At 41.5% G+C, this 27,430-nt stretch overlaps 1 protein-coding gene across 1 annotated transcript in view; it reads left to right on the top strand.

The window, feature by feature from the left end:
* The window catches only part of GRK5 (G protein-coupled receptor kinase 5), a 197,357-nt gene that overhangs the window by 134,842 nt on the left and 35,085 nt on the right, over positions 1 to 27,430 (top strand). The window contains exon 4 of the mRNA XM_080913217.1: positions 9,540 to 9,617. Within this exon, the coding sequence (XP_080769343.1) occupies positions 9,540 to 9,617 (78 nt within the window). The remainder of the gene's footprint in view (positions 1 to 9,539; positions 9,618 to 27,430) is intronic.

Here is a 27,430-nt window from a genome sequence, read left to right as displayed (position 1 = left end):
TTGGATATTGAGCCAGATTTTTTGGTATGCTGGTATGGCCATACCCACTGGGAATGATAAGAGGTTCCTGGCAATATGTGTTGATTAGATGTCTCCTATGATCAAGGCTATCTGTGGTAATTGGGGGCTCCACAGTGAACGGAAAGGTGGATTCTTTACTGCATGGTAAAGAATTATCATTTTGGATAAAGAAAGGATTAAAAAAATCAGCAAATAGGAAAATAAGTAAAAAGAAGTAAGCAATACTAACTGTAAGTTTATAGAGCTGTTGGCTGGAAGGATGGCTCAGTGGTTAAGAGCACTAATTGCTCTTCCAGAGGTCCTGAGTTTAATTCTCATCACCCACATGGAGGCTCACATCATCTGTAATGGGATAAGATGTCTTCTGGTGTGTCTGAAGACAGCAACGGTGTACTCATATACATCAATAAATGAATAAAATCTTTAAAAAAAAGAGTAGGAATCAATATATTAGAGACAGTGTCTGATTCTTGTGCCTGTTCTCAAGGCTCTTTTCTTTCTGTTGGGTTGCTTTGTTCAGCCTTGATATGACAGTTTTTTTCTTTATCTCATTCTGTTTTATTTTGCATGTTTGGTTGTTATCTCTAGAAGCCTGTTCTTTTCTAATAAGATAGAGAAATCAAGTAGATCCAGAGGGAAGGGAGGTAGGTAGGAACTAGAAGGAGTAGAGGGAGAGAAAACTGTCATTGGGATATATTGCATGAGAAAAGAATATTATTTTCAACAAAAGAAAAAAACATGAAAAGAAAAAAAAAGAGTAAGAATCAACCTATTAGCTCCTATTGGCTCTTGTGGGTTAGGAATTTTGGAATGGCGAGGCAGGTGTTCTTGGCTCAAGAATCTGGAAAGGTCACATCAGGATGTTGGCTTAATCTGTTGCTCAGTTATTCACATTGCTGACAAGTTGGTGCTGGCTTTTGGCAAGAGGCTTCAGCCATTCTCCTGGCAGCTCTTTCCATGGGATGGCTCAAGCATCTTCATACTATGGCTGGCTCTCTCTAGAGTAAGAAGTACAATAGCATAGTAAGAGCTACAACCTAGTTCTAGAGCATCCATGCTGCTGTCAGTAGATACATGTTAGCATGTATCTGTGTTAGCATGAGTCAGCATAAGAAGAAACGTATCCAGAACTGGAGTTATTAAGGGTTACTAAGCTCATTTTGTTTGTTGCAGTTACAAAGATGATGCTATAGCAAATGAAACTTTCTATCAGAATATTGCTAAAAAGTCAAGTCAAGCATTTCCCTGGCCTAAAATTATAGATGAGCACACATAAAGTGGCCTTATATATGATTGTTTAGAATTTTATTGTGATCAAGCACTATTGCTGATGCCAAGTAGTACTTACTGGCAAGAACCTGATATGGATGCCTCCTCAGAGGCTCTGCCAGAGCCATACTGATACAGAGGAGGATGCTTGCAGCTAACCATCAGACTGAACATGAGGACCCCAATGAAGGAGCTGGAGAAAGGACGGAAGGAGCTGAAAGGGTCTACAACTCCATGGGAAGAACAAAATTATCAACTATCCAAGCCCACCACAGTTCCCAGGGACTAAAATACTAACCAAGGAGTTTGCATGAAAAGACCCATGGCCTGAGGTACATATTTAGCAGAGGATGGCATTTTCTGACATCAATGGGAGGAAAGGCCTTTGGTCAGCAAAGGCTTGTTTTTCCCAGTGTAGGGGAACACCAAGGTGCTAAGATGGGATAGGGTGGTTGAGAGAGGGAGCACCTTCATGGAGGCAATGGGAGGGGAAGGGGAGATGGGATTGTGGGAAAGGAATAACATCTGAAATGTAAATGCAGATAATTTCCAATAAAAAATTTGGGGGGGAATAAAATGTATGATTCCAATAAAAAAAGAATTTTGTTGTAAAATGATAATTTCTTCCTTATCAGAGCGCTAAGTGTTCCATTTCTTTTTGTATTTCTGTTACTGTTCTTATTTTCCTTATGAAGTCCTATTTTTCCCTTTTTTGGGGAGTATGGGGGGAGGCAGGATATATGTAGCCAAGGCTGGCCTCAAACATAGTATGTGACTGAAGATTATTTTGATCCTCTGATCCTCCTGCCTCTAGCTTCCAAGTGCTGTGATCAAAGATGTGCCCTACCTAACCTGGTTTTATATGGTGCTGGTGATTGAACCCAGGGCTTTATGCATATCAACCAAGTACTCTGCCTAACCTGAACTACATCCTCAGCCAGAGGGTCATACATTTTTAGATGCAAAGAGAGACCTGTAGACCATTTGCAATGACAGCCAACTTCATCTGAAAAGAGTACTTCTTCTAAAATGAGGTTCTCTAGTGGACACTTTTAAACTTGTCCAGTCTTCTAGATTTCCCACTTATATTTTCTAATTAAATAGTTGTCCTAGAATATGTGTGTTCTAAATGATGCAAGCCTAGACTGCAGTTAGTTATTAGATCAGAGTTGAGCCTATGAGCTGAGACAAATGAGGGAAGCCTTTCTGTGGAGTCAGTGGACTAAAGGAAAGTCCTTCTCTCACAGAGAAAGCTTAAAGAAGGGTGCTATTGAGATGGACCAGCAGTTAAAAATCCTTCCTGCCAAGCCTCATGACCTGAGTTTCATCCCTGGTTGCCACCATGGAAGAAGAGAATCAATTCCCAAAAGTTGTTCTCTGATCTTCTCATGCATACTATGGTATGCATGGATCTGTATCTGTGAAGTGAGTATGCATGCACACACACACATGTGAACATGAGCATAAACCAAAGAAGATAATATATTTTAATTTAAGGAAGGCTTAGAACAGGGTACTCAGCAAATGGTTAACTGCCATGTTCTCTACTGTGACTTCTATAAGTGAGCCAGCCAGTCTGTACTGATGCTGACTGTGAAATCCATACATACATATACATGTGTGCACTCTTGCATAGGAGAAGAGAGGGTTCCAGGGAATTACATCCTTGGTTCCTGTTTCCTGGGCCCAGCTGCATTCCACTTAGTCTACAGTCTGGCTGTCAACTGGCCCTTGGTCCCAGGAGCCAAGCAAACAAAGTTTTACCTCAGCTCATTTAGTCTGAGTTTCCTTTCATCTGGAACCATGAGTGACAGGGACAAGCTTTTATGTGGTGTTCCGATGATCTTGGCAAATTCTTTTTAGGGAGAGGAGGAAAAGTAGCTAGCAGGAGAGCGGGTGGAGAGCCATCTGGGGCTGAGTCTCAGAAGAAGAATGTGGAATAGACAGAAGGTGGTGTACCAGAGCTCCTCAGCCACGAGACTTTGATAATAGAGATTCTAGTCCATGGGACTACTCACTTCCACCTTGGGAGGCCCAATGACTCTTTCCTTCTGTCCAGTACCTGTTCTAGACTAGATCTTACTCACAGGTTAAGGTCCAAAGATCATTCATGGTAGTTTTATTCTACACCCTAGTGTAGATAGGGGTCTGTTCTTTCCTTCCTTTACTGATCCCATTCCATATGTTGTGCCAAGATGACATAGTGGATCTCTGACCTGGGGGCCTAAGTGAGATGTTCAAATGAAGATACATAGCAGTCAGGCACAATTTTTGGAGTGAGCCAGATCTATCTGACTCTGGACCTCCTCTGAAGTTGTTCCCCATGCAGTGGCTCAGCATTGTATCTATAGAGCCCACCCCCTGCAGCATGGAGCAGACTATCTCCTGGGACTTCCCAGGAAATGGACACCCGCTTGAAACGTAAATGTGGTTCAGAGCAGGGAAGTTTACAAAGTGCACACAGGTGAGAAAATGTGCTTTCCTTGTGCTGTCACCATGTTCTGACATGCTAGCATGAGGAAAGGGACTGGCACAGGAGGCTGGCCTGTGAGAGCTGGGTCTTCATAAAAAGGTCTGGGAATGAGATGCCAGAGGTGGAAGAAAATTAGGACAACTACTTCATTTATACTTGTCCTAACCCTCTACAAGGTAGGAAAGAATGGAGGGGCAGCCTCTGTAATCTGCACATGCAAATAACAATGACCAGTATGGGTGGACCTTGGTATTTTTCCAGAAAGGTCTCCTGGGAGTAGCACTGCTGACCAGGCATGTTACAGGCCTCTGTATCATAGTCAGTAGAATAGCTGACCACATCAAGAATTACAGAAGCTTCAGATAGCAGTTTCATAGTATGTATGACAGAAACATCTTTCTGCCAGTTGTAGAGAAGGTGACACTAAGACAACAGAAGTGAATCAGAAACTAGTATAGACTCTGCCTGCCTGCTACCCTTCTAAAGAAAAGGTCACACTGAATATAGCCTTGGCTGGTTTGGAGTTCAATATGTAGACCAGAATGGTCTCAAACTCACAGAGATCTACCTGCCTTTGCCTCCCAAGTGCTGGAATTAAAGGTGTATGCTATCATATTCAGCTTAAATGCTGCTCTTGATCCAGAGTGGCTCTTTTGAACATGGTTCTTAAAAAAGCATCTGAGGGAGAGGGGCTTTCCCTGCTAGGACCTGTTTTCCATGGCATTTTCTGATTTGATGATGAAGTTTGAACAGGCTCAGAGCATGAAATGGCAGGCTTATAAGCTGAGATGTCCAGTGATGTTGGTGCTCTCTGGCAGTATAGATAGATGACCAAACCTGTGTTGGATAAACTCAGTAGAACACTTTGCTTCTTGTGTTAGGGCAGCATCTGCCCCCTTTCAAGCTACCTTTATTTATTATAATTCATTGAGAAGCTGGGGAAATGCTACCTCTCTTGTTTGCACCTGGGGTGAGTATAAGAGGAGAAAGAGCATCTACTGTCACTGGGAAAGACTCAAGTGGACAGAAAAGAGGGCAGTAAGCATGTCTTCTGCTGAGGTAGGGGCATGGCCTGCTACTTAATGTGGTAGGAGAAACCATCTAGAATGGAGTTCAAAGGACATTCCTTGCATTTGGTTTTCCTTTCTTGTCTTTTATAAATTATGAGACAGGGTCTTACTTTGGAGACTTAACTGACTTAGATATTCCTTTGCCTCAACCTCTAAGTGCTGAAATTATGCATTTATTCTCAATACATAGCTATCTCTCTTCCTTGAAGTCCTCATCTGCCTGTCATTTTTGAAGCCAGATCTGATAGGGAAATTCTAGTCTGTTGACACAAACTTCTGTTTGCTGCTTCAGTTTTTTGGCATGAGCTGTTACAAGTTGATTGAAGCTTTTCCCCACTACTCGCAGGGATATTAGCAGAGAGGTGGTTTCTGGACTGCTCCCAGCCTTGTGTCATGTAATCTCCCTTGAGCCCATTCATTACAACACCTTCTCTCTCTCTGTCTCTGTCTCTCTCTCTCTCTCTCTCTCTGTGGCCTCTCAATTCTTGTCCCCATAAGCCCCAGCCTTCATAGGGATCATTCTGGAGACAAGGCCTGTCACTCTAGCTGACTTAATCAGTGTGGAAAACCCAGCTAGTATCTTGCTGTTGGTTTTCTGCCTCCCAAAACTAATGCTTCTCAAGTGGTGGTGGCCTGCCACAGTCTTGTCAAAGAAAGGCCTTTTGATCCAGGAGTGGGAAGGCCTGTCCCCAAGTGATCCCAGCTGCCTCCCTATGGAGCTTTGTGCCCATCTGGCCTCTGCTAGGAGACAGATGACCTGAGTATGATGTTATTTTCTTTTTTTTAACGTGGCTTTTAGAACCCAGAGCAATAATATTTTCAGCCTGATCAGTGAGTCCCAGACCTCCGTCTGGTTAAATAGAACTGCCTTCATAGGTGTATTTTGGGACAGTGCAAATTCAGTGTTCAGAGTAGGATTGAGTTACCACAAATGGTAGTCAGCCATTTGCGCAGGGACCTGGCCCTATAAAGCAGTCTGGCTATGTCTATGTGCCAGACCACAGGGTTAGTCTTCCAGAAACACAGGATACTCTGCTCCCCCTGGAAAAGCGGGGTGGGGTGGGGTGGCCTTAGTGTTGAATCTTTGTTGCTTACCAGCTTTACTATATTTGAAGCCTGGAACCTCAGTATTTTCCTCTGTATATTGGGAACAGTCTTACCTGCCATGCTGGGCAAGTCTGTCATTAGTGCTCTGTGTGGGAAGGCGAGAGAGAGAGAAGGAGGGAGGGATGGAGGGAGGGATGGAGAGAGGGAGGGAGGGAGGGAGAGAGAGAGAGAGAGAGAGAGAGACAGACAGACAGACAGACAGACAGACAGACACAGAGAGACAGACAGACACAGAGAGAGAACAAGAAAGAGAACACTCATGTGTATGCCTATCCAAACTTTAGGGGAATTGTTTGGAATATAGGTGAAGAAAGTAACAGGAAGAAGACAAAAAGAAAGATCTAACTCCCCTCATTAGAGAAGCTCAAAAAGTCATCAATCAAATCAATTTACCACAAAAGTTTCAGTATTCAAGCCTCCTTTTGCTGGTGAGGAGAAATATGCTGTGACCTGGTGGCAGAGTGGAAATCAGAGCCTATTGGGCCAGTCCTCACTTTGCTGCTATTAGCTTTGGGGACTTGGGCAAATTCTTTGCCTCTCTGAGCCTCGTTCTAGTCTATAAAATAAATGGTTGAATTCCTTCTAGAGCCACCACACCCATAGTCCAAATGGTCATAGGCTTCATGTTTTTACATTGGAGTGTTTTGACTCTTGGCTGTTTCATTAGAAGAGGGGCAAGCAAGGCAAGGAAACTTGCTTGCTTTGGATAGAAATGTGCTACTCCCTCTGTGGCCCTTTCACGTGCTTCCTGGTTCTTTTTGTGTATTTGTCCAGGAGGGTCTTTTGGGAGGCATAAGGGAATTAGAACTTAGATCCTGAGCTGTGAGCTCCCTTTAGATTGGCAAGGAGGCCTAGTATCTACTGTGCCATTGAATACCTGTAAAAGTATTGGTCATTCCCATGCCTTTTTAGGCTGAACTTTGGTGTTGAGACCTGACAAATTTTCAAATGGCGGGTTTTTGAAGTGGTTAGGTACCATCTGCAATTAGTTGATTTGACTTAGTGAGGAAGGCAAACTCACTGAGGCTTCTTGTTACACATAAGACCTTTTATCTACTTAGCAAGGGCATTGGATGAGTAAAGGAATCTATCTTGTCTCAAAGAAAATGTAAAACTTTTGGGTGTGTGTGTCAGATTTCCTGGATTGACCAGTATCTCTAAATGTTTTAATGGTGCCAAGAAAGAGTTCTAGGTGTGAAGGTTAGAGCCCCAAACATGTCACCTCTGGCTCCATGACTCTGGGCATGTGGCTTTCTACTACTGAAGAGTGTAGAATTATACTTTCTGACTCTCTGGTTCCTGATCCATCAAGATTTGATAGGTTCAGATTCATTCCCCTACTACTATAAACTTCACAATGCCTTTCCTACCATGATGAAATGTATTCTTTAAAACTCCAAGCTAGAATAAATACTTTCCTTATTAACTTGCTTCTGAATTTTGTTATGGCAACAAGGAAACTAACTAAAACAAACACTACTGAGAAAGGGGATTACTAGTGTGATAGACATAACCATGAGGTTTGTAGGTCTTCAGATATAGTTGGCAGAAGGCATGTAGAAGAATTTGGAGCTGCAGGTTAGAATGATGTAAGAAGAGCTTAATGGTTCATTCTATTGGGAGTTCAGAGGATCCAAATCCTGGTAGAAATGTAGATAGTAAAGGCTAAGTTCACAGTTTCAGAGAGAAGCAAATTCTAGGGGAAATTGGACTAGAAGCTACTCATATTACATCTTGACAAAGAAGTTTGCTGTGTTCTACCTATGCTAAATTAAATCCTAAAGTAATGGACTAATATGTTTAGTAGAAGAAATTTCCAAACAGTATAGTCAGACTGTGGCCTAGTTTTTGCTCTCTTCTTTTAGTTTGATTTACAGTAAGAATTCTGAGCAAAAAGTAGAAGAGAAAAATTAAGAAAATGTTAAACTGGCGAAGAAAAGGATGTGGGAGCACTTAAAGTTGTAGACAGGGTGGCACAGAAAAAGCCAAGGATTAAAATAGTTATCATGATTAGCACTATGAGGCATAGGAACAATAGGAAAGATGTATTGAGAGTGAGACCTCACTCTTAGAAGCTTCCAGGACATAAAAATGCAAATTAATTTGAAAGTAGAGTGTAGGGTGTGGGGGGGGGGTAGGTGAGATTAAGTTTCCAAGACACCCTACTATTCTTTCCCACATTCTCTGAGAAGACATTCAAAGACCTAATATCTTAGTAGCTATACTAAAAGGGATCCTGGATGCATCCTGAGCTAGTAAAAGAATCTGACAGCATCATCCACCTGCTGCTGACTTTGCAGTTATCCTGAATGCCAGAGTTACAGTGTCATGGATAGTTGCACCATTATTCTGTGAAAAGCCAATGAGGCCAGGAAATGTGTGACAATTCATAGCTCCTGCAGGGATTCACATGTGTCGTCGTTGACAGGGCTGTAGAGATGGTACTGACCAAATCTGTTGAAGCTTACAATTTACCACAAACCCTAGATGCAGGGCATGGAGTTATAGAGTCTGGTGTTTGCTGTGCTCCACTTCATTCTTTCTTTGGTTCATTCATCTTGCTTTTCTCTTGTTCTTCCCTTTTGGAATGGGAATGCTTACTCTACTGCTATATATTCTAAGAATGTAACTTGTTTTTAATTTTTATAGGGACCACAGCTAAGAGTATGCCTTAGGCTTCAGGGATCTCAGAAAAGATTTTAGATTTTTGAACATTATTGGGACCATAGAAACTAAGAATACTCTTAAAGTTGAGCTGTATGCCTTAGGCTTCAGGTATCTCAGAAAAGATTTTAGATTTTTGAACATTATTGGGACCATAGAAACTAAGAATACTCTTAAAGTTGAGCTGGATAGAGTTTTCTTTATGAGAAAACCTTGAGGAGCCTATAGGACCAAGAACAGAATGGTTTGGGTGTCAAATGTTTCTAGTCTCTTGCGTTTGAATACTTTGTCTTTAGTATAGTGATTCTGGTGGTGGTGGTGGTTATAGAACCTTTGGGATAGAGAACTTAGGCCCCATGGCTGACATGTTCTAGAGGCAAACCTTGCAGGTTACACCCTAATTTTATTTTCAGCCTCAGTGTTATGCTTCCTGATTTAACAAAAATATGACTAGCCTGGGTCCCTATTCCTGATGCCATGAACTCCATCATGACTCCCTCACCATGATGGACTATACCAGTGGTGCTCAACCTTCATAATGCTTTGATACATTTTCTCATATTGTGGTAACCCCTAATCACACAATTATTTTGTTGCTACTTCATAACTATAATTTTGCTACTGTTCAGAATATCTGATTTGCGACCACAGGTTAAAAACCTACAACTTAAAATTACAGATAAATAAATTTGTAGCAGAAATCTATTGGGTTCATGGTTTCAGAGGTTTCAGTACATGTGTGGGTGAATCCATTCCTATGGAGGGTAGAATATTTTGTTGGACTTTGGGCTCCCTGGACAGGCCTTCCTTTCTCTGTACCAGTTACCTATTCTGATGAAGGAGGTGGTTAGTCAGGTGGTTTTCAAGAGATTTCAAGGCTCCATAATTATTCTAACTTCAGCATCAAAACTTTTATCTTTTTCCTCCTGTTTTAGGCAGAATATGAAATTACTCCAGATGAAAACCTTGGGACAAAGGGGAAGGAAATAATGACCAAGTACCTCACTCCAAAGGTAAGAGTTCTCCTAAACTTCTTATTGGGAGGAATGGGAAGCCCCGTCTGGGAATGTGGGCATCCCTGACTTACAGGGCTGGTGACTTTCTGTGGTTTCTAGAGTCCCATAGTTTCCATTTTCACTTAGACATATTTCAGCCTTACAGAGCCAGAAGTAGCTGGTCCAGGATAGTACTAGCATAGGGTAGGAAACCTGCTCTTTTCTAAGGATCTTCTGACTGCCCACTGCCCACTGCACACATATTTAGACAGGAAGGTGAGTGTCTCACTAAATTTGGAGTTGGAAGTACACAGAAGAAAGGTCTCAGTAAGAAGCAGTTCTAGTAAGATAATAATGAGGAACATGGCCAGGAATGACCAGGAAGAAGAGGTAGATCAAGCAAATTGGAGCTGGGCTATCAGTGGAAAACTTGAGAGGGTGTGTGTGTGGGGGGGGGTGGAGTGGAGTTGAGATTCTAGAGAATACTCAAGGGCAAAAGTCTACCTTGATCTTAATACCTATCCAGTTACTGAATGAACCAAAGTGGCACTGCCCCACATGCCAGGGAACTTGAATTTTCTAGTATCTGCTTCCCTTTCATACAACATTGTCTTGAGACTCATGATTGATCGGTGTTGAGAATAAGTGGTGGTTGAGAGCACTCATCTCTGTTGTTCTGATCAAGGTTCAGGGCACGTTGTGGAAGAGTGGAAAGAATGTATCCAAGGGAAGGGTTGGAATATTATGGAGCACTGTCTTTTAGGTATGACATGGTTGGCATCATTTTGTTTGTTTGTTTGTTTGCTTGCTTTAGATAGGGTTTCTCTGTATAGCCTCAGATGTCCTGGAACTTGCTCTGTAGACTAGACTGTTCTGGAACTCACAGAGATCTGCTAGCCTCTGCCTCTCAAGTGTTGGGATTGAAAGTGTGTGCCCAGTAGTTCTTGAACTCTTGAACTAACATTTGCACTGTAGTTACCTACACAAGATCTACAATAAGATTGAGCCCATCATGAGGGAGGGCTCATGGAGTCTTTCCTACTCTTCTCTGAGTATCTATATAGCCAGTTAATGGTTGTTGGTTGAGGAAGACACCCTCACCCATGTTCCTATAAGCAACCTAAATGAAACTCTTTGGGTGAGGTCAGGGGGTGACAAAAATCTCAACTATTTCAGGCTAGCTGAGAATTCACTGTGTAGTCTAATGTTAAATATTATTTAAATTCATCTATTTTGCGTGCATGCATGTACACATGTGCCATATGACATGTGTAGATGTTGGAGAAGAACTTTAATGAATTGGTTCTCTCTTTACACCATGTGGAACCTAGCACTCAAACTCAGGGCTTCAGTCTTGGTGCGAAGTGACTTTATATACTGAGCCATCTCACTAACCTTCAAATATTTAATCATCCTCAGCATCCAACTTTTTAGGGTTATAGACATGTGCAACTATGACCAGTTTTAATTTCCCCATTGGACTCACCTGGTGCACTCTATCAACACTAGAGGTGAGAGATATTTTTGTGAGCAATTCCTTACCCCCTGGGGTCATTGATTATCCTGTTCAGGTCCCTAGACTTTGGGCACAGTTCCTGGACGGATGTCCCAGGTTACTGATAGACCAAGTTGCCACACTTGCAGGACAAAGTCCTAGCCACCACTCTCTCCCAATACTCAGTACCTGTCTAAAGCAGGCGTGTTCATCCATGACTACAGTTGTCATGGCTGTGTCACTTCCTTCCAGCCAATGTGTGACCTTTATCACTCTGCTGCTCCAAATGCCTAATGACTGGCCATATTCTTTCTTCTGCCCTGGCTCTTCCCCTGTGTTTCCATCTTAATCGTATACAGGCATTATTTTTTTCAAAACTGGCAGAATTAATGCTGGTAATATACCTTAAAGTAAAACCTGCTCAGCCTGCTCTGGCCAATGTGTGCTTCCATCTGTGAGCCACTACCCTGTCTCATTCTGCACATGCTATCCCTGTCAGTATGCAAGCTGAAGGTGACTGCATTTCTGGTCTAGCCACCATATGAAACACAGAAAGCACTCTGAGTGTGAACAGATGTCTTAAGTCTAGAAGCAATGCTTCTAAGGGGAGGAAATATCCTGAGGGATGATTGTGGCAAAGCTCCCTGGCTGAGCTCCTAGTGTGCCAGGCTTCCAGGTTGCTAATAGGGCAGCCAGGGCCTGCTGAATCAAACCTCCTGCTGCCAGCCCATGGAGTTTTTACCAGTGAATACCGTGGCGTCTTCCTACTACAAGTGTACCAGGTCTGTACTACCAGTGAGGCTGCTACCTACATGTGGCTGTCCAAAACAGTGAAAGCTGTTGAGTATTTTTACTTGCTATGTGAAGCATTAGTTCAGAATTTTTGCTATTGCTATAGTCCATCCTGCAGCTGAGGAAGGGGAGGCTTGCCAGCTATCACCTCCAAGGCCACACTGCTAGAAAGTGTCAAGGCCAGAACTTGAACCCAGTCTGGGAGATCCTGGAGTTCTAGATCTTTCACTTGAGATATCATTTATCAGTCCTCCCATTCAGTATGCTTCAGCCCTAATCACCTGGTGAGGATAGAGCATTTGTTTTGCACAAAAGGGAATTGGCTCTGTGGCCTGTCTCAGTGTATGGGGTTGAAAAGCACTGCAACTCCTACTCTCATCTTGCTGCCCTTTTTTTCCCCCAGTGCAGAGTCTTTGTCGGAAGATTCATCTGAGCCCTTCAGGTTCCCTCTTTCTGTTCATGCTACCTTGTCTCCTAGAGGCATGAGGTTTAGATTCCTTCATCAGCTCAGATGGTTCTGTAAGTGCCTTGATACCTGCCAACATTTTTTCCTTAAGTACTCTTCAGTTTCTGAAATTTAAACCACACCATCTGCTGCAGTTCAGGGGCCTGGGGAAGGCCGTCCCCTGGGTTGAGTGTTTTCCTACCATAAATTTTGAACTGCCTTCTTGGCCTTTCCTGAAAGAGCTTTTTCAAAGTCTGCTTCACTTCTCAGTGATGCAGAGACCGTGGTTCAGGACAAACAAAGGGCTGGGTGAGGGCCTGAGCTAGAGACTGATAGCTTCAATGAAGCCCCAGGGCCAATGCCCCCCAAACTAAATCCATACCCTAGGGCTCTGCTCAAGATACAACTTGGGTGCTGTGTCCATCCTTTCCAGATCCATCATGATGTGCAGCTTAATTGGTCTTTGTTCCTGCTATTTTAAGAATGCTACTCTCTGCTCCATCTTTGTCACCCTTGTGTCTACATGTGTTAGGTTCTAATGCCTTCCAGTGCCTAAGGCTTCCTTTGCCATTAGCCAGTCCATTGCTCTGATCTGGTACTGAGTAACCTATTCTTTTGTTGGGCTTCTCTGCTTCAGTGTGGGAAGAAGCCCAGTTGGACGATCAGTTGTCTGATACAAATCAATATTGTGTAGAAAGTTTTAGAACCCAGTTGAAAATCAATTAAATGTTTATGATGGCAGTAGTGTTAGAGCTTACACAAGGAAGCTTGTCTCAAAAAGCTGTGAGCACAGCCAGTGAACCTGAAGAACTTCCAGGAGGCCATCCTACCAAAGCAGATCTGAAAGGAGGAGGAAGAAACCTGGTGCCAAAGAAGGGAAAGGAGAAGAATGTTTCATGGCTTCTGTGAGCACCAGACATACAAGTGGTGCACAGGGTTAGATGCAGGAAAACCACTCAAACATTTAAAATGAAAATGAAATAAATTATATTAGGCCATGTAACCATCACTTGAAAGTTCTGATTTATCTATGTCTTCATCAGTATTTCTTTTTATCCCTCTTCCTCCTCACTCAGTGTGTATGTGTGTGCATGTGTACACATGGGGAGAGGGGATAGGGGTGAGCAAATGAGCTTATAGAACTAATAAGACATATTTGTGTGGTCATGTTGATTTTAGGTGTCTTCCAATATTGCACTCCACCTTATATTTTGAGACAGTCTCTCATTGAACCTGGAGTTCACCATTTTGACTAGATTGGCTGGCTAACAAGCCTTGAGATCTTCCTGTCTCTGATTCCTCAGTGCTAGAGTTACAGGATCACCATCATACCCAGATTTTATGTGGATCCTGGGGATCTGAACTCAAGTCCTGATGCTTATGCAGATGCAGTAAGTACTTTACCCACTGACCCACCTCCTTAGTCTTCAGATTTTTGTCTTTAATTTTTTTTCAGCCTTAGTGGGTATGAGGTATACCTGTATATTTTCTTTGAAAAGGGTCTATTCAAATTCTTTGCCCATTTTAAAAGCTAGTTGTTTGTCTTTTTGCTATTGACTTGCAAGAGTTCTTTGTATTATTGGATACAGGGTGGAAGCCAAGAAAACTCACTTTAGATATGGAAGCTTAAAAATGAAAGCTTTATTTTCTGAGTGTCTAGGGAGGCAGCAAATTCAGGATCTGAACCCCATCCCCAAAGGGAAATTATAAAATATTTTTATAGGATGGGAATACAAAGCAAGGGTCAGTGGGGCGGGTGTTGCATTGACCAATCACATTTTGATACAAGGTTAAGTAAGGTAGTTAACACTGGTAACTGGGCCTTATCCAGGTTACCTGGTTTCAGGGTCCTTGAATTTTTTTTGCAGCCAGGTCCCCTCCTGGACTTTGGCCCTGAATTTTAGAATGATAAGGAAATAAAGGAACTTGCAAGCCCCACTTACTTAGTCAATTAAGTCAAGACAACACATTTATGACTTATGTGCCTTAGTTTAGATAATGAGATAAGAGCATCTTTTCTCTTTACATCCTTTACTGGTTAACAGACAAGTATAAAACATCTGAAGAAGTAAGATAGGAGTTGAGTTCCAAGGCATGGGAACATGAACTCAGTTTTGACCCTGCAAGCAAGATGGAACTCATACCTAAGATGGCTGAACTCAGGAAACTACCTCCTAATAGTATGTTCTAGGTATAAGTCTTGTTTCAAATATGTTTTAAAGCCATTTTTTCCATTGTGGGCCTCATATTTTCACTTTCTTGATGGAATCATTTGAGACATTTATGATGTTCTGAAGAAATTCATACTTCATTCCTGTTTTTCAAATGGCTTGGGCTTGTCTTGCCTTATATTTCTTCCTAAGAAACCCTTTGTTCCTCTGGAAACAGGATGTGTGTAGAGACAAAATGAGCAAATTGTGGTGTGCCTGATGTCTCATAAGCCATTCTTCCTCTGCAGCACCAAAGCCTTGATGTCTGTCAGAAAGATCAGGACCAGGCCTGGCTCTTCACAACAGCCTTTAGGTTCCTTGGAGTGCAACACTGCACTGCACTGACTTTTTACAGTTGTATGAATCTTCCTAGCAACTCTCAAAGAGGGCATTCATGCATCGAATTTACAGACCTGGCAGCTGAGGTCTAAAAAGAAAAGCTAGCTTGTGGTGGAGTAACTTGCCTAAGCAGGGTTATCTGTAGGACATTTTACTATGTCTCATTTTAGTTGGGCTCACAAACCATTGTGCTGGGTCTGCATTATTGAAATCTTAATGACTAAGGCTTGGCAGGTGGTTCCCATTTAAGTTGTAATTTGCTGAAAAGTATTAGTGGATCTATATCAAGTTCAATGCTGGGGCATTGTTGCCTCCTGCCCCCAAACTACCAACACACATACACACAATCACTGACCAAAAGTAACTTAGAGGAAAGTGTTTGTTTGGTTTATACTTCCAGATCATAGTCTATCACTGAGGGAAGTTAGAGCAGGAACTTAAGGCCTGTATAGAGTTCTTCCTGGACAGGAAGTGTGGACAGGTGGGATGAATAGATTGACATGAACTACTGTAGTATTCCTCTTTGGGATGCTGGGAATGCCCAGCCCAGGTGGTATTTGGAGTTTATTTTCGGCCAGAGGTTCTCAGGCAGGATGTTGTTCTCTGTGCCCTATGCAGACATAGGGCTGCCTCTTTGTTTGCATAAACAATGACAGGGTAAAACAGGGAAGTTTTGTTCCTGTTATGGGGGAAGCAACCTATCAGCCTACTTTTTCACAAAAGAAATCTATCCCTAATGTTTGTTTGGCTCTTTGAGAAAACAGCCACCCTTGCAAAAAGGAAATGAATTATATGAAAAGGAACAGTGAATCCAATTTTTTTCTTCATTTCTTTCTTATTCGTTTCACCTTTTTGTGCCTGACACATTGCACCAGGATGTTGAGCAAGGCACATCAGGCTGGTTCTCAGCTCTGGCCTTAGGGCAGTCAGCTAGCTTCACTCATTGTTGTCAAGATGCATAGAAGACAAGCCCTGCTAACTTCCAAGCCCTGGACCTTATATTAGTAACTTTTGCATCCCTGTTCTTAAATGCATGGCAGAAACAACTTCAGAGAGAAAGGTTTATTTTGGCTCATGGTTTTAGGGAGTTTCAAAGTTCAAACAGTAGGGAAAACATGGTAGAGCAGCTCCATCTGTAGTATCAGAACCTTGAGGTATATTCTAGTTTCTTTTCTGTTTCTTGATAGAATACTCTTACCAAAAATAACTTAGGGGAAGAAAGGGTTTCTTAGTTTAATACTTTGAGGTCCCATTATTGAGGAACATTGAGGTAGGTACTAAAGCAGAACTCTGAATCAGAAACCATGGGGGAGTGCTGCTTGCTGGCTTTCTCTTTGGTTTACTTAGACTCATGTTCAAGGAGCTTCCTTAGACAATCCAGGATCAGTTGTCCAGGGAATGGTACTTACTGCCCAAAGTGGGCAGACCCTCCTGTATCGATTAACAGTAAAAAAGTTCCTTATGTGGTAGAAGACCAGGACACAGGGAGTAGTACAGTCTGGCACCAGGTATAGTCTTCAAAGGCTCTTGTGATCTCCTGTCTTTATCCAGGCTCTACCCTCTAAAACTTCCACAGCTTTCAGAATACTTCACAAACTAAGTATTCAAAACATTAAACTTTTGAGGACATTTTGGATTCAAACCAGAGCATCATCTTTAGTCATCTGAGGATGGAATGAAGGGGGTGAGTGCAGCACTAGACTCAACACTACCAGCTTTCATAGATCTCATTATGTTTGCAGTTCATGAATACAATGATAAACGTTTCTCTTCTGAGTTAAGTCATATTTTAGCGAATGAGTGGTAAGGTAAACCATTATGCATATGTTACAGAGATAACTGGAAAGTAAAGCTCTGAATTGGATGAACCTTTCTTACTGTGTGGAGATTAGTATGTGTCAGAGGTGAGCTAGTGGCATACTAGCACATTGCTCAGACTTGATGTATGAGGCTTGAAAGAGAACAGGATTGAGTGCCTCAATGTCAATTTTGCTTCTCCTGGGACCATTAAATTATCTTTGGAAATGTTCTCTGCTCCCTAGCTAGTGATGCACTATTGAATTTAAAAATGATTAAAGCATATGTTTGTGCTTTGCCGTGTAAGAGTGAGAAAGTGAGGCCACCAGGAACAGCGGAGATCCAGGGACACAGGCCTGGTGAGAAAGCATTCCGAGTAGCTGGGGAGCAGGAGATCCAGGGACACAGGCCAGGTACAAGGGAGAGGAAAGAACCAATCAATGACAACAAGACCACGTATAAACACAGACAATAAGATGGCAAGAAGAAAGCAAAAGAACGTACCCCAGGGAAACCAAGACAACCTGGCAACACCAGAACCCAGCTCTCCCATCACAGCAAACAGCGGAATGCCAAACACTCCAGAAAAAGAAGACTCAGACCTAAAATCATACCTCAAGATGATGATAGAGATCGTTAAACAAGAATGGGAGGAAAAGCATAAAGAATTAGAAGCTTTTAAAGAGGAAACAAGAAAAACACTCAAAGAACTCAAAGAACTAGAGGAAAACATAACCAAAGAGATGAAGGAATGGAAGAAGGAATTTAAAACGGGAAAGGACACAATAAAGAAAACACTAAAAGAGACAACCTTAGAGGTAGAAAACCTAAAAAAGAAATCAGGAGTCACAGATGCAAGCATCTCCAACAGACTACAAGAGATGGAAGACAGAATCTCAGGGGCCAAAGACAACATTGAAAACATAGACAAAACAGTCAGAGAAGATGCAAAAACCAAAAAGCTCCTAGCCCAAAATGTCCAGGAGATCCAGGACACAATGAGAAGACCAAACCTAAGGATAATAGGAATAGAAGAGGGCGAAGAATATCAACTAAGAGGCCCAGTAAATATCTTCAACAAAATTGTAGAAGAAAACTTCCCTACCCTTAAGAATGAGATGACCATGAGCATAAAACAAGCCTACAGAACTCCAAATAGGTTGGACCAGAAAAGAAATTCCTGCCGACATATAATAGTCAAAATGCCAAGTGCCCAAAGCAAAGAAAAAATACCAAAAGCAGTAAGGGAAAAAGGTCATGTAACATATAAAGGCAGACCAATCAGAATCACACCCAACTTCTCAACAGAGACTATGAAAGCTTAGAAGAGCCTGGACAGACATCATGAAGACCCTAAGAGAACACAGGTGCCAGCCCAAGCTGGCAATACCCAGCAAAACTCTCAATCACCATAGATGGAAAGACTAAGATATTCCAAGACAAAACTAAATTTACACAATAACTGACCACAAACCCAGCACCACAACGAATTATAGGTGGAAAACCCAATAAAATGAGGGAAACTACATCCTAATAAAAACAAGAAAACTCCTAAGCAAGAAAACCAAAAGAAGAAAGACATACAGGCACAATTCAACCTCCAAAAGCAACAATAGCAGGAAACAGCAACCACTATTCCTTGATAACTGTTAACATAAATGGACTCAATTCCCCAATAAAAAGATATAGGCTATCAGACTGGATACATAAACAAAACCCAGCATTTTGCGGCATACAGGAAACTCATCTCAGAGACAAAGACAGAAACTATCTCAGAATAAAAGGTTGGGGAAAAACCTTCCAAGCAAATGGCCCCAAGAAACAAACTAGAGTGGCCATTCTAATATCGAATAAAGTAGATTTTCAACCAAAAGTTATCAAAAAAAGATAAGGAAGGACACTTTTTACTCATTACAGGGGAAATTTGTCAGGAGGAACTCTCAGTCCTTAACATATATGCTCCAAATACAAAAGCATCGATATTCATAAAAGAAACCCTACTAAAGCTCAAAAAATACAATGTGCCCCACACAATAATAGTGAGAGACCTCAATACCCCACTCTCACCAATGGACAGATCATGGAAACAAAAACTGAACAAGGACACTGTAAAACCAGCAGAGGTTATGAACCAACTGGAATTAATAGATATCTACAGAACATATCATCCTAAAACAAAAGAATACATCTTCTTCTCAGCACCTCAGGGCACCTTCTCGAAAATTGACCACATAATTGGTCACAAAACGAGCCTCAATACATATAAGAAGATCGAAATAGTCCCATGCATCCTCTCAGATCACCATGGTCTACGGCTGGTCTTTAACAATAACAAAGACAACGAAAAGTCCACATACACATGGAAACTAGACAACGCTCTGTTAAATGATAGCAGGGTCAAAGAAGAAATAAAGAAATTAAGGATTTTCTAGAATTCAATGAAAATGAAAACATACCCAAACCTATGGGATACAATGAAAGCAGTACTGAGAGGAAAACTCATATTGCTGAGTGCTTCCAAAAAGAAACTGGAGAGAGCATACACCAGCAACCTGACAGCACAGCTGAAATCTCTAGAACAAAAGGAAGCAGATACACCCAAGAGGAGTAGACAGCAAGAAATAATCAAACTTAGAGCAGAAATAGACCAAATAGAAACAAAAAGAACCATTCAAAGAATCAATTAAACCAAGAGCTGGTTCTTTGAGAAAATTAACAAGATTGATAAACCCTTAGCCAGACTAACTAGAGGGCAAAGAGAGAGTATCCAAATTAACAAAATCAGAAAGGAAAGTGGAGAAATAACAACTGAAACTGAGGAAATTCAAGAAATCATCAGATCCTACTACAAAAGCCTATACTCAACAAAGCTGGAAAATCTGGAGGAAATGGATGAATTCCTAAACAGATACAAGATACTAAAGTTAAACCAGGACCAGGTAAACCATCTAAATAATCCTATAACACCTAAAGAAATAGAAGAAGTCATCAAAAGCCTCCCACCCCAAAAATGCCCAGGTCCAGATGGGTTCAGTGCAGAATTTTATCAGACATTTATTGACGACATAATACCAATACACTCCACACTATTCCATAAAATAGAATCCGATGAAATACTACCTAACTCATTTTTTGAGGCTACAATAACCCTCATTTCTAAACCACACAAAGACCCTACAAGGAAACAGAACTTCAGACCAATCTCACTTATGAACATTGATGCAAAAATACTCAACAAAATCCTTGCAAACCGAATCTAAGAACACATCAAAATGATCATTCACCATGATCAAGTAGGCTTCATCCCTGGGATGCAGGGATTGTTTAATATACAGAAATCCTTCAATGTAATCCACCATATAAACAAACTCAAAAAAAAAAAAAAAAACCCACATGGTTATCTCACTAGATGCTGAGAAAGCATTTGACAAAATTCAACACCCCTTCATGTTAAAAGTCCTGGAAAGAACAGGAATCCAAGGCCCATACCTAAACATAATAAAAGCAATATACAGCAAACCAACAGCCAACATCAAACTTAACAGTGGGAAACTTGAAGCAATCCCACTAAAATCAGGGACTCGACAAGGCTGCATACTCTCCCCCTATGTATTCAGCATAGTATTGGAAGTCCTGGCCAGAGCAATTAGACAGCAAAAGGAAATCAAAGGGATACAAATTGGAAAGGAAGAAGTAAAATCATCACTGTTTGCAGATGACATGATAGTGTACTTAAGTGACCCCACAAATTCCACCAGAGAACTCCTACAAGCTGATAAACAAGTTCAGCAAAGTGGCTGGATATAAAACTAACTCAAACAAATCAGTAGCCTTCCTCTACTCAAAGGACAAACATGTGGAGAAAGAAATTAGGGAAAAGATACCCTTCACAATAGTCACAAAAACTATGAAATACCTTGGTGTGACTCTAACTAAGCAAGTGAAGGACCTATATAACAAAAACTTCAAACCTCTAAAGAAGGAAATTGAGGAAGATCTCAGAAAATGGAAAGATCTCCCATGCTCATGGATTGGAAGAATCAACATTGTAAGAATGGCCATCTTACCAAAAGCAACTACAGATTCAATACAATCCCCATCAAAATTCCAACCCAGTTCTTCACTGAGCTGGAAAGAGCAATGTGTAATTTCATCTGGAATAATAAAAGACCTAGAATAGCGAAATCCATCCTCAAGAACAAGAAAACATCTGCAGGAATCACTATCCCTGACCTCAAGCTATATTACAAGGCAATTGTGCTGAAAACTGCATGGTACTGGTACAGAAATAGGCATGTGGATCAATGGAATAGAATAGAAGATCCAGAAATGATCTCTCACGTATATGGTCACCTGATTTTTGACAAAGGAGCTGTAAACATTCAATGGAAAACAGGACAGCCTATTCAACAAATGGTGTTGGTCCAACTGGCACTCAGCATGCAAAAGAATGAAAATAGACCCTTTCTTATCTCCTTGTACAAAGCTCAAGTGCAAGTGGATCAAAGATCTCCACATTAAACCAGGTACACTGAAACTATTATATGAGAAAGTAGGGAAAACCTTAGAACACATAGGCACAGGAGAAAATTTCCTGAACCGAACACCAATGGCTCGTGCTCTAAGGTCAAAGTTTGACAAATGGGACTTAATGAGATTGCAAAGTTTCTGTAAGGCTAAGGATACTGTCAAGAAAACAAAACGGCAACCAACAGAGTTGAAGATCTTTACCAACCCCACATCAGATAAAGGCCTAATATCCAGGGCATACAAAGAACTCAAGAAGCTAGACACCAGAGAATCAAACAACCCTATTAAAAAATGGGGTACAGAGCTAAACAAAAAGTTCTCAATCGAGGAATATCAAATGGCTGAGAAACATCTAAGGAAGTGCTCAACATCCTTAGCCATCAGGGAATGCAAATCAAAACAACCCTCCTCACACCAGTCAGATTGGCCAAGATCAAAAATTCAGATGACAGCAGATGCTGGTGAGGATGTGGAGAAAGGGGAACAGTTCTCTACTGTTGGTGGGGTTGTAAACTGATACAACCACTCTGGAAATCAAGCTGGCGATTTCTCAGAAAAAATGGACATAGTACTACCTGAAGACCCAGTTATTCCACTTCTGGGCATTTACCCCAGAGATGCTCCAACATACAACAAACACACATGCACCACAATGTTCATAGCAGCTCTATTTATAATAGCCAGAAGCTGGAAAGAACCCAGATGTCTTTCAATAGATGAATGGATACAAAAATTGTGGTACATTTACACAGTGGAGTACTACTCAGCTATCAGAAACAATGACTTAACCAAATTCTTAAGAAAATGGATGCATCTAGAGAATATCATCCTGAGTGAGATAACCCAGTCACAAAAGAACAGACATAATATGCAATCACTGATAATTGGACACTAACCCCAGAAAGCTCTGAACACCCCAGAAACAACTCACAGACTGTGTGAAGTTCAAGAAAAAGAAAAAGAAAAAAGAAAAAGAAAAGAAAAAACGTTAAGTTTACTCCTTACCCACCAAGAAATCTTCAACTAATTCCAGGTTACATCCTGTTTTACGTGTACTTCATGCTCATTGTAACTAGTAAGATCTTAATGCACACTATCAACCCTTTGGAAAAAAAAAGCCAAGCAATGACAAAAAATGTATTCGTATACTTTTATGCAAAAATGCTTAAAATTTGTACATTTATCTTTGTTGTTTTAAATTTTTTTATTTTTAAAATAAAGTTCTTCAATATAAAAAAAAGAGTGAGAAAGTGAGAGTAAGACTGGCATGTAACCTCACTCGCTCAGGTCTAGAGTCTGTGGTCCCTCCATTTTGTGGTCTTCTAAGAATTTAACCTAGGACAAGGTTGTTTCCTGAATCAGTTTTTTGGGTATAGCTGGAGTGGAGTGGGGCTGGTGTCTTCAGCATGTTCATACTGGAGTAAACTGGACTAAATCATAAATAATTTTTTCATGTCACGGGTTTCCTGCACAGTTCTTTAAAATTGCTATGCAGTTGTCCTTCACCCTTATGTACCTGATTCCTGAACAGCTTTCTTTTCTGGAAACAAAAATGTCTTTGTCTGCAGTCTGGTTTCATTTCAGTTTCTCACAGAAAGATGATGCAGGCCTCTTGAGCCCTTTTACCTTTCTGGTGACCTTTCAGATCAGAAAATTAGGCATCCCTTTGATACCTATAGAGCCAGCACTGCCTCTGAACTCCTTTTTTTCTCTGTGTTTTTCTTGCTCAGAATTCTTTTTTGGGTGTCTGAAGTAAGAGACTAGCCATAGGCTTCCTGGGCATCCCTGCCCCAGTTGTCTTGGGTGGGCAGGACACTGGTCCCAGGAGTATTTGTGCTTGGCTGACTCCCAGTATATCCAAATTTCCCACCCCCATCTTTAGGCCCTGGGCACAGACATGACATCTAATAGACAGAAATTCTCGTCCCTTCTTTGTCTCAAACATCTATAGATTAAGATCTTTATTAGAGAAAAATCTAGCCCCCTTTTAGATGTAGACTAGATTGCAAGCTATGGAACAGGAGAGCAGTGAATATTCTAGAAGACATAAAACCAGCTGGCTGTGTTCTCACCTCTCACACACAGAGCCTCAGTGACTCTCCTGTAGGAATATTCTGCACTTCAGTGCCTTGGGATCAGAGTACTAATTGGTAAGAACCTGCTTGTGATGGCATTGACTCATGCTTCCCAAGCAGGCTAGATGTAAACCACAAGGAAGAACCCCTTCTGCTCCAGCAATTTCTCTGAGGCTGCAGGCCTCACATGAAAAGCCTGTGTAAACATCTCTGGTTGCACACTTTGGTTCACAGGTCACAACTGGGGATTATCAAATTGACAGAGCTCAGCTGGCCTCTTATTCTATGTCTGGGCACACTGCATTTTCGTTAATTATCCTCTTTTGCTTCTGACGTAAAGGGTCAAGGTCTGGGTCAGAGTTATTGTGATTTCCTTTTCTTCTCATTAGAGCTATCCAGCTCTCAGTGCCAATGGTTAAATTCCAATGCTGTTTAAAATGTTCTCTGTCTGTCTTCCCATTGCTCAAGAGTCTTTCATCCTGATTTCTGTGAAGCCACTTGAAAAGCCAAGAAAATGTGATCTCTTGAGCCCACTGAGTGTTCTCCCATGGCTATTTCTCAAGGATTCTGTGATTCTACTTTGCTGACCCAAAGGGACACCTGGGTCCATAGCCAAGTCAGTGGGGGCTTGCTCCAGGCTCTTCCTTGCCTTCACTTAAGTTGTCTTATTCTCTGAAAGTTGTCCAGAAATATTTATCAGTTTTGCCATACGAGAAAATTGAATTCTTCCAGAATTTTTCTTTTAGTTTTCTTTGAAGACTTCCTAGAGCACAAACACAAGAAATGGAAAGAAGGAACCTCTTTATTACCTAGTTAGTCCACTTCATCTTTAGTCATGGTCATACCTTGCCTCGGCTGTACAGCACCTTTGTCTAATGAGACAATCTCTGTAGTTCTTCCTGGAGAGTAAGAGGTTGTCTACACTTGGCCACCCACAGTCCTCATTGGTTTGTAACTACTCCTGATGGACAATTGAGTTGATCTTTAGGTTATTGTGTTGAGTTCTGTGGTATGAACTCAGGATAGACACTCAGGACAGACTCAGCTTAGACTCCAGCTGGAGGAGTGTCTAAATGATCACACAATGTCCTTTCTGCTTACTCTTGGCCAAACAGGATCTTGAGCTGTCCTTAAGGTCACCACTCAAGAGTTCAACACTCAAAGAGTTAGTTACCAGAGTGGTGGCATTTTGATGGAATTGTGAGCCTTATATGGGATATTGTTACTTCCAAACCATTCAGAGTGTTTCATGTGTGCCACTTTCTCCTGTAGGCCATGGGCACAGGTATGACTGATGGGATGAGGAATTCTGGATGAATTCCTTTCATCTTAGAAAGATTGCTACTCCTCATTCATCATCAGTGTTCACAGATTAAAATCTTAACTGGAGTTCCCAGGCATGGTGGCACATGTCTTTTATCCCAGCACAGAGGCAGGCAAATCTCTGTTGGGGCTAGCCAGGGTTAGTGGCTATTTTAATATGTGTTTTGCAGTTTTTCTCTTAACCCAGCTAGCTCCCAAATAATTGAGACTGGACTCAATTTATTTTACAAGTTTTAAGGACACAACAATAGAGTATTACTCTGTTTTATTCCTCTAAGCTAATCTGGCAATCTGCCAGAATCCCTGATATACTTGCATTTTTATGGCTTTCTGTGCTTGAGTTATTTTCTCATAGAATCTGCTGGACTATTCCTGTGGCAATCCCCACTTCCCCACTCTTTCTCTCTTCCCCTCTCCTGGCTAGTGGAAGTCCTGCCCCATTATCTCTTTTTCTTGGCTATTGGGTGATCATCAAGTCAGAGAATAAATGGAAAGCAATGTTTACACAAACTTGAAACAGGAGATACTTGGAATAAACATTACAGTGCCAAGTCAGGATTGCAACAAGGTATGGGGCAGAGAAATCGGCACTTGAAGAAAACAAGGATTATCTTTACTGCCCAAAAACATTATGCCTACAGATCTGAGCACAGAGCAAGTTCCAGAAAAACCTGGAGCTAGAGAGATGGCTAAACTGTTAAAAGCACTAACCGCTCTTGCGGAGGTCCTGAATTTGATTCCCAGCACCCACATTTGGCTCACACCATCGTAACTCTAGTTGCAAGGAATCTGGATGCCTTCTTTTGATTAACACATTATACATGCACATGATGCACATACATACAAGCAGGAAAAACATCCATACACATAAAATGAAGAAAAGATTATGCCTCAGAGGGGAGGAAGAAAGGAAGGAACAAACGAATGAAGAAATGATTGAAAAAAGGAAGGAAGGAAAAGAACATCTCTCTAGGTGGCTAGAAAGATGGCTTAGTGTTTAAGAGCACTTGTTGCTTTTGCAGAGGACTTGGGTTGGGTTCCCAGTACCTACATGGCAGCTTACAGCTGTCTGTAACTCCAGTTTCGGAACATCTACTACTCTCCTCTGCTCCACAGGTACCAGGAATGCACATGGTATACATGCATACTGTAGGTAAAGCATTTGTAAAATAAAAATAAGTATTTATTTTTGAAAAGAGCACATCATGTACAAAAGTGAATACTGAAAATAAAGCAAGAAATCATAAAATTTGTGGAATCATCTCTGTTTACTGAAATTGTTTTGTCTTGTTTTTAAAGAAATCTTGTTTTGTCCATTGAAAGTGGCTTCCCTTCCCCATCTATAATATTCTGTATTATTACCAAATATTCTGTAATATTGCTGACTCGAAAGCGCAAGTAGAGAACCCCAAGCTTAAACATTTTCTACTGCAAGTGCCTCTGATCCTGACTGGAGATCAGAAAAGGTCAAAGGCATGATGAGCTACCTAATGGAGGAAATTTACCTTTCTGGGCTTCCTTTCCATGGCTCCAAGACACCATGACAGTGATCAGGACTGTTGACCTGCTGGGTTGATCTTAGGGACCCTACATAAGAAGAGGAATTGTTCCTGCCATGAACAACTGGATATGAACTTAATAGACTCAGTGTGGAGGGTGCTTTGCTCATGAGCTGTACTGATTTCTTTCTCCTCAGTGACCCAGAAAACAAAACCTTTCATTCTCCTTTGATCTGTTCTTGTTTGGGGCTTGTGGATTGTATCTCCTGCCTGGCCACAGACAGAGAGGAACTGCCCCAGATGGACTTGAGGGCAGACGGCAGCAGCTCTAACACATGGCTCTAAGGTTTTGATTAAAAAGGTGTAAGAATGCTGTATTTTATTCCTGTCAGCCAGACCTTAAGTCAGTCCCCAAGCAAGGGGGTGCTCTCCATAGGCTACAGTCCAGTTACTTTCCCTTTGTCTTCTGGTTGTGGTTGGACAGCATGTGCAGTTTTGAGCCAGGTTGGAATAATTCCCTATCTTATGCTCCTTCACTTTCTGCTCTCCTTACCCAATTCTTTAGGTCTAGAAAGTGACAAGGTGGTATCTTCCAGCTGCTCAGTGGGGCAATTATTAGAAATCTGGAGGCAGAGACCCCCTCCCTCCATCATCAAATGACCCATAAGAGACACAGTAATGCTTGGACTGGGTTGAAAAGTGCCTGGACCCAAGAAATGTCTCCTAAAGGCAGATAAGTGTCCCCTAATCTTTACCCCTAAGTATCTGCCTGAAATTCACCTGACCTTAGGCTCAGTTTGTTATTAAAGCAGATGACCAAATGACTTCATGAGGATGCTCCTGGTGTCCCAAGAGGGGATTCTTTTATCCAAAAATGTGGTGCCAGACTTGTAACCTAGGATCTTGCAGGTGCTAGGCAAGTACTCTTCCACTGAGTGACTCCTAACCCTAACATGTATGTGTACATACCATTATTTAACAAGCATGTTCAGTATCTCCTGTGTTATCAACCTCATCCATTTGTTTCAGCAAGTAGAGTAGATAGATTTCAGGTTTGGAATTGAGGTTCACCTTGAATCAAGAGTCAAGGTCACCATTTCTTGAATATTTGGTCTCTTATGAACCTTATGGAATATGCCATAATGGGATGAAACACTAACCTGCTTTCCTCCAGCTCTCTGAGTCTCAGTATACATGTCCATGACCCTGGAACCATGGATTCTGATTTATACATCATCTTTTCCAAGAGCAGCTGAAGTATAATAGGTAGGAAACTCATGGGGATGGCTCAGCACATGGCCTCTGCTCAGCCAACAGCTGTTAAGT

This window comes from Micromys minutus (assembly GCF_963924665.1).
Source record: "Micromys minutus genome assembly, chromosome: 2".
NCBI classification, from domain to species: Eukaryota; Metazoa; Chordata; class Mammalia; order Rodentia; family Muridae; genus Micromys; species Micromys minutus.
Note: the sequence above shows the minus strand (reverse complement) of the source record. Positions and strands in the feature narration are given on the sequence as shown.